This window comes from Sus scrofa, chromosome 5 (assembly GCF_054392235.1).
Source record: "Sus scrofa isolate SSC_HxYL_T2T_F1_AM1 chromosome 5, Sscrofa_HxYL_maternal_Yorkshire_Landrace_v2.0, whole genome shotgun sequence".
NCBI classification, from domain to species: domain Eukaryota; kingdom Metazoa; phylum Chordata; class Mammalia; order Artiodactyla; family Suidae; genus Sus; species Sus scrofa.
Genome location: NC_139387.1, coordinates 16,872,533 through 16,879,213, shown reverse-complemented (window position 1 = coordinate 16,879,213; position 6,681 = coordinate 16,872,533). Strand labels below are relative to the sequence as shown.

Here is a 6,681-nt window from a genome sequence, read left to right as displayed (position 1 = left end):
ATTTAATCAAGGTGAGTGTTCCCGAAAAGCAGGAGTACACTCGGCTAGAATGGAGAGAACAATGGAATTAGACTTGATTTTAAAATCTACACTTATAAATGGTGTAGTGTAGGACAAACCACTTAATCTCTCCAAGCTTCAGAGAGATTTATTTTTTATTTTTTATTTTTTTATTGTTAGTTGTTTTGAGCATTTGTTTGACAAACATTTATTGACCACTGGGGCCAGAACTGTACTAGGGAGGTGATAGATGGATACAAAAATGAAAATGGGTTGTTGTTTTTTTTAAAAGGCTGGTATGGTCCTTGCCCTCAGTTTCAATATGCTATAATAAATATTATAAAATCTACTGAATTTTTTTATGTGCCAGGTACTGCTCCAGGTACTTTTAACTCAAATCTTCATTTAATCCTTTTCAGAATCTAAAACGTATATACAGTTGCCATTTACATTTATACAAGGGGCACAGACAAGTATCTTGTCTACGAAGGAACAACCCTCAAGCGTTGGAGCCGGATACATCTTGATAGAGGGCAGAAATTTACAAATTTGTGCATGCGCAGAGTGGTAGTGGAAGCTTTCCAGAAGGAAGGAGCAGTTTAAATTCACCCGATCGCAAAACATAGATTAAAATATTTGGCGCTGTGCCGGTTAAACTAAACAGTATATTTGAGTCATTCACTACTGTGGTTAGTACTAAATTATTACTACTAATTCCATCTTATTCCCTTAAATTGGCTCACCGCGTCGAAGCTTTAGGAGTTTCAAGGCATTAGTTACATATTGTAAAGCGGCTTCTCCAATGGGTAATTTACATTGTTATCAACAATGCAATAGCTTTCCCGTTGCTTTATGGTACGATAGACGATAGGGCTACTCTCTGATTATTTTTTTCAGCTTTTGACAGTCTCACTTATTTCATCTGTCAAGTTGCGGATGTGCCCCATCTTAAGCGGTCACCTTCGCCACGAGCGAAGTTCACCGCGGAACCGCCGAGCGGCGCGTGGGCGGGCACCTCACCCAGCCAAAGCCGTTGCCCCGCCCCCTCGCTCAGGGCGCGAAGGCTCAACCCAGTTCTCGCGGGAGGAGACGTGTTTTTTTTTTTTTTTGAACGAGAACTCCTAACCCCACCTCGTGCCTCAAGGGTCACGTGATTGGCGCCTGCGTCCTAGGCCCAAGGTTTTTCCGGTCTCCTGCTGGCTGTTAACTCGGCTACAGGCCGACTCGAGGCGCTTTCCGGAAGTGGATCCTTTAACTAGCACCCACCCACCCGACGGAAGCGTGTCACAACCTAGCCGTCCGCCCTAGCGGAAGTTCGTCACGTCGCAGTAGCCCCCGCACAGCGGATGTGTGTCGCCGAGAAGGTGACGCTGGGAAGTGCTTGCAGCCTCCGCCGCTGCCTTCTGGTTGAAGCACTATGGAGGGAGAGAGAAAGAACAACAATAAACGGTGGTATTTTACTCGAGAACAGCTGGAAAATAGCCCATCCCGTCGTTTTGGCCTGGACCCAGATGAAGAACTTTCTTGTCGCCAGCAGGCGGCCAATCTGCTCCAGGACATGGGCCAGCGTCTTAACGTGTATCCTTGCGGCCTAGGCCTTCGGCCTTGGTGTAAGTCCCGCCCTGCCCCGGCGTCCAGGCCTCAGGGTCTGTCAGACCGAAGGGAAGCGGGTGGGCCGGGAGAGCCTGAAATTAAGAGTTCCGCGGGAGGGAAGCGAGGCGAAGTTAATTTCCCGCTTGTTCACCCGAGCCACCAACTTTGCTGGGAATTGCGTATCCTTCCCGCTTTGTGTTTCAACGAGCTCTTACTAGTCGTTAGTCTCTTGTCGGTGTGTTCTAATCGCCTACTCTGCTTTTCTGCTATGCCCTAGGGATCTCGTGGAAGTTTCACGCTTGATGATGCTTCCTGAACTTAGTGTGTCATAAGAGTTTTGAGAAAGTTCACTCTCTGAAGGTCTTTTAAAATGGTTGGTCTAGAATGAATGCTCCAGATTTGGCTCCACATCCGTTCCTCCCACTTACTAGTTGTTTAAGAAACCTGTCAAATTCTTGGTTTTCTTGTCTGTGAAGTAGGGTGATACCTGTTGAATTTGATTTCCATGCCTAACTAACACAGTGCTTACTGCTCAGATGTTCAAAAAGTAGCTAGTGCTAGAGTCTTACAGCCTTTCAGAGGAAGGGAGGATTTCAGTTTAGATTTGTAGGGATGAAGACCTACAGACGTAATGTTTTAAACCGTTTATGGGATACTGGGCTTTTAAAGTTACTCAGGATACTAATGTATATTCATTTTTGCCCTAATTCAAAGATTTAGTGATTTTTTTCCCCCTTCAAGTGTTTTTGTCAGAAAACCACATATGGTAGTGGAGAATGCTAATATAGTTTTAAAATTTATTTCCATTCTGGAAGTGACAAGTTATTCTTAGATGCAGCTTCCATTTAAATGTGTGCCAGCTGTGTGTTTGTTTCTTAAGATTGCTCTCACTTCAGAAGAGGTGTCCTCGTTAGTGCTGGTATCTAATTTGTTTCCTAATAAGCCAGTCGGTATTGAGTGAAACCTTTTTTCAAAAAATTCTATTAAAGTGCATCCTAGCACTTTCCTTTTTACACGTATGTTATTAAGGTTGTTGCCATCGTGGTATTGTCTCACATTGTGTTCCAAAGTCTTTAGAAGGCATTAAAATTTTTTCTTTTCAAGGGAACTCTTGAATACTATTGGTGGGAGTATAAATTGGTGCAGCCGCTGTGGAAAGCGGTATGGAGGTTACTCAAAAAGCTAAAAAGAGAATTACCGTATGTCCCAGCATTCCAGTCCTAGATGTGTCCAGAAAACAAAACAAAACAGAAACACTAATTTGGAAAGGTATTTTATTTACAATAGCCAAGACATGGAAGCGTCCTAAATGTCCATTTCCAGATGAATGGATAAAGAAGAGGTGTATATATACAACGGACTGTTACTCAGCCATAAGATAGAATGAAATAATGCTCTTTGAGGCAACATCAATGGACCTGGAGATTACCATGTTAAATGAAGTAAGTCAGAGAAAGGCAAATGATAAATAATATCACCTATATGTGGAATCTTAAAAAATACAACAAACTAGTGAATGAAATAAAAAAGCAGGAGTTCCTGCTGTGGCACAATGGGCCTGGTGCTGCCTCTGCAGCACCAGGATGCAGGTTTGATCCCAGGCCCTGCATAGTGGGTTAAAAGATCTGGCATTGCCACAGCTGCTGCATGGGTTCTGCAGCTGTGGCTTAGATCTGATTAATGGCCCAGGAACTCCATATGCTGCACGGTGTGGCCAAAAATGAAGGAAAAAAAACAAAAACAAAAAAAGCAAACTCAAGTATAGAGAACAAACTGGTGGTTACCAGTGGGGAGGGGAGAGAGGGGTGCTATGAGTGGGGGAGTGGGAGGTACAGACTACTGGATGTAAGTAAGGTAGGCTATCTTTGTACAGTACAAGAATATAGCAGGCACTTTGTAAATGGAATGTAATCTTTAAACATTGTTTAAAAATAAAACATTCCCATCATGGCTTAGTGGTTAACAAACCTGACTAGCATCCACAGGGACGTGGGTTCAATCCCTGGCCTTGGTCAGTGGATTACAGATCTGGCCTTGCTGTGACCTGTGGTGTAGGCCGCAGACGCAGCTCAGATCCTGAGCTGCTCTGGCTCTGGCGCAAGCTGGCAGCTACAGCTCCAGTTTGACCCCTAGCTTGGGAAAAAATCGGGAAAAAGAGTTTTTATTTTCAGTGACTATCAAATCACTGGATGAATATCAAGTCCTGGTGTTTCTGGCCCTAGGGATCACTTTATGAGAAGGTTTGGTTGCCAGAGAGGTAGAATTGCAAAGTTAATTGCCAGGGGCTTAGATGGTGAGATCAGCGGGGACACACCTAGGGGGCAGATCAGGGAGGGTGTTTAGGGAGGTGAAGAGATAGCCTGTACTAGTGGGTTACCTTGGTAAGATTTTCAGTAGGCAAGTGACGGGTTTAGATTACAGTTTTGTTTATATTCCTTTTTTTTGGGGGGGGGATCTTTTTAGGGCCACATGTGCGGCACATGGAGGTTCCCAGGCTATGGGTCTAATGGGAGCTGTAGCCGCCGGCCTTCGCCACAGCCACGGCAACGTGGGATCCCAGCCACGTCTGCGACCTACGCCACAGCTCACGGCAAGGATCCTTAACACAGGGAGCAGCGAGGCCAGGGATCAAACCGGCAGCCTCATGGTTCCTAGTCAGGTTTGTTTCCGCTGTGCCACAAGGGGAACTCCTTATAGTCCTCCTTGATCCACACATATTGAGAAGTTGGCTTGTTTATTAATTCAGCAACTTTACGGTGAACACCTGTTATGTATTGTGCTAAGTGTCCGTTGGAGGTTAGTGATTTGATGAAAGAACAAATTTGCCTTTTAATTCTGAGAGGTAAGTATGATTTTCTTTTTTCTTTTAAATGGAACTATAGTTGGTTTACAGTGTTGTCTTAGTTTCTGGTGTATAGCAGAGTGGCCTAGTTGTAGATACGCCTTTCCATTATGTTTTTTTATTATAGGGTACTGAATATACGTCCCTGTGCTATACAATAGGACCTTGTTTATTTTATATAGTAGTTTGTATCTCCTAATCCCAAACTCCTACTTTATCCCTCCCCACCACCTTTCCCCTTTGGTAACCATAAGTCTGTTTTCTATGTCTTTGAGTCTGTTTCTTTTTCATAGATACGTTCATTTGTATTTGTGTCTTATTTTATTTTTATTTTTTAATGTATTTATTTATTTATTTATTTTGGCCTCGCCTGTAGCATGTGGAATTCCCAGGCCAAGTATTGAATCTGAGCCACAGCAGTGACCCAAGCCACTGCATTGTGAATGCTGCATCCTTAACCTGCTGTGCCACAGAGGAATTCCTGTGTCATATTTAGATTCCACATATGAGGAATATTGTATAGTACTTGTCTTTCTCTTTCTTTCTTTTTTTTTTTTTTTGTCTTTTCTAGGGCCGCTCCTGTGGCATATGGAGGTTCCCGGGCTAGGGACTGAATCGGAGCTGTAGCCACCAGCCTATGCCAGAGCCACAGCAACGCAGGATCTGAGCCTTGTCTGCAACACCACAGCTCACGGCAATGCCGGAACCTTAACCCACTGAGCAAGGCCAGGGATCGAACTCGCAACCTCATGGTTCCTAGTTGGATTCGTTAACCACTGAGCCACGACGGGAACTCCTTGTCTTTCTCTTTCTGACTTACTTCGCTTAGTGTGATAATCTCTAGGTCCATCTGTGTTGCTGCAAATGATATTTCATCCTTTTTTATGGCTGAGTAATATTCCATTGTGTGTGTCGTTTTTACTCATTCATCTCTTGATGGACTTTTAGATTGTTTCCATGTCTTGGCTATTGTAAATATTGCTGCCATGAACATTGGGATGTGTGTATCTTTTTGGATTATAGTTTTGCGCAGGAGTTAGGTTGCTGGATCTCTTTTTAGTTTTTTGAGGAACCTCCATCCTGTAACTAACTGCTTACATTCCCACCAAGTATAGGAGAGTTCTTTTTTTTTCTCTACACCTCTGAGAGGTAAGTATGATTTTCATTTAGGAGCATCTGTTGTGCTTGGCTGCATGGTCCTTTGGGGAGGATATAGAAGTTATATTTTTGGGAATTGTACTACCTGTTTTGTGGCCTTAACATGAACATTTTAGCTCACAATTGACTATCAACACTGCTATAGTATACATGCATCGATTCTACATGATTCAGTCTTTTACACAGTTCCATCAAAATGTAAGTATAACTTTTTTATGTGGTATAATCCTTTTGTGATTAATTCCGACTTCGTATTTCTTTTCTGTTTGATACTTGCTGCGAACTGGGATTTGAAGTTTAGAATTTAAGATTGATCACTTTCATTAGGTGTCACACCGCTGTTCTGAATCCAGCCGTCCAGATTTCCTGTGAAGTGTCTAACTAGTTCTTTGGTAGGTTTAGTGCATCCTTAGAGTAGCTGGATTCTCTATTAAAATAGATTATTGAATACTTAATCTTAACATTTTTTTGGTTGGGAGAGTAGCATTAAAGGGCAAACTATGCTTAATTTAAGCGTTATTTTGGAATTAGCTAATAACAGTATGGGTATAGGAAAACAAGTGAATGTATGTTATTTAGATTTTCTAAAAATCTTTGATAAAATTCCAGTCAATGACCAGTTGGAAGGGGTGGATACATTATGTAACGACTGGGGTGTGACTTTTAAGACACGAAAAAGAAAATAATAGTAATAAAGGGATTTTTTTTTCTGGACAGAATTGTAAATAATACTATTTTCAGTTTTGCTACCTGAAATGGTCCTATTTATCATTATTGTAAATGACTTGGAAGCAAGTGCATAGTGATATCCCAGTTGCAGGTAAGACTATGTTTGTTTAATAAAATCCCAAGGTAGTAGGATTAACTTGATAAACACTTCATATGAATTTGTGAGTCAAATTTTTTTTTTTTTGTTTTGTTTTTTCCCCCTCCCAGCTGACCTGCAGCATATGGAAGTTTCCAGGCCAGGGACTGAACCCGTGCCAAGCTGCTGCAGTGGCAATGCTGGATCCCTCCCCGCTTTTTTTTTTTTTTAAGAAAAAGTTATGTTTTGAGGAAAGATGTTTCAGACTTATCCTTAGGATGAT

At 42.3% G+C, this 6,681-nt stretch overlaps 1 protein-coding gene across 5 annotated transcripts in view; it reads left to right on the top strand.

The window, feature by feature from the left end:
* Positions 1–1,374: 1,374 nt before the first annotated feature.
* CCNT1 (cyclin T1) overlaps positions 1,375–6,681 on the top strand; it is a 38,381-nt gene continuing 33,074 nt past the window's right edge. For 2 of the 5 annotated variants that reach the window (XM_003481561.5, XM_084955515.1), the window contains exons 1-2: positions 1,375–1,578; positions 5,710–5,791. In XM_003481561.5, the coding sequence (XP_003481609.3) occupies positions 1,418–1,578; positions 5,710–5,791 (243 nt within the window). In that variant the 5' untranslated portion in view covers positions 1,375–1,417. Of the gene's footprint in view, positions 1,773–5,709; positions 5,792–6,315; positions 6,414–6,681 lie in introns of those variants that run through there. The other 3 variants (XM_084955514.1, XM_084955517.1, XM_084955516.1) reach the window with 2 other exon arrangements.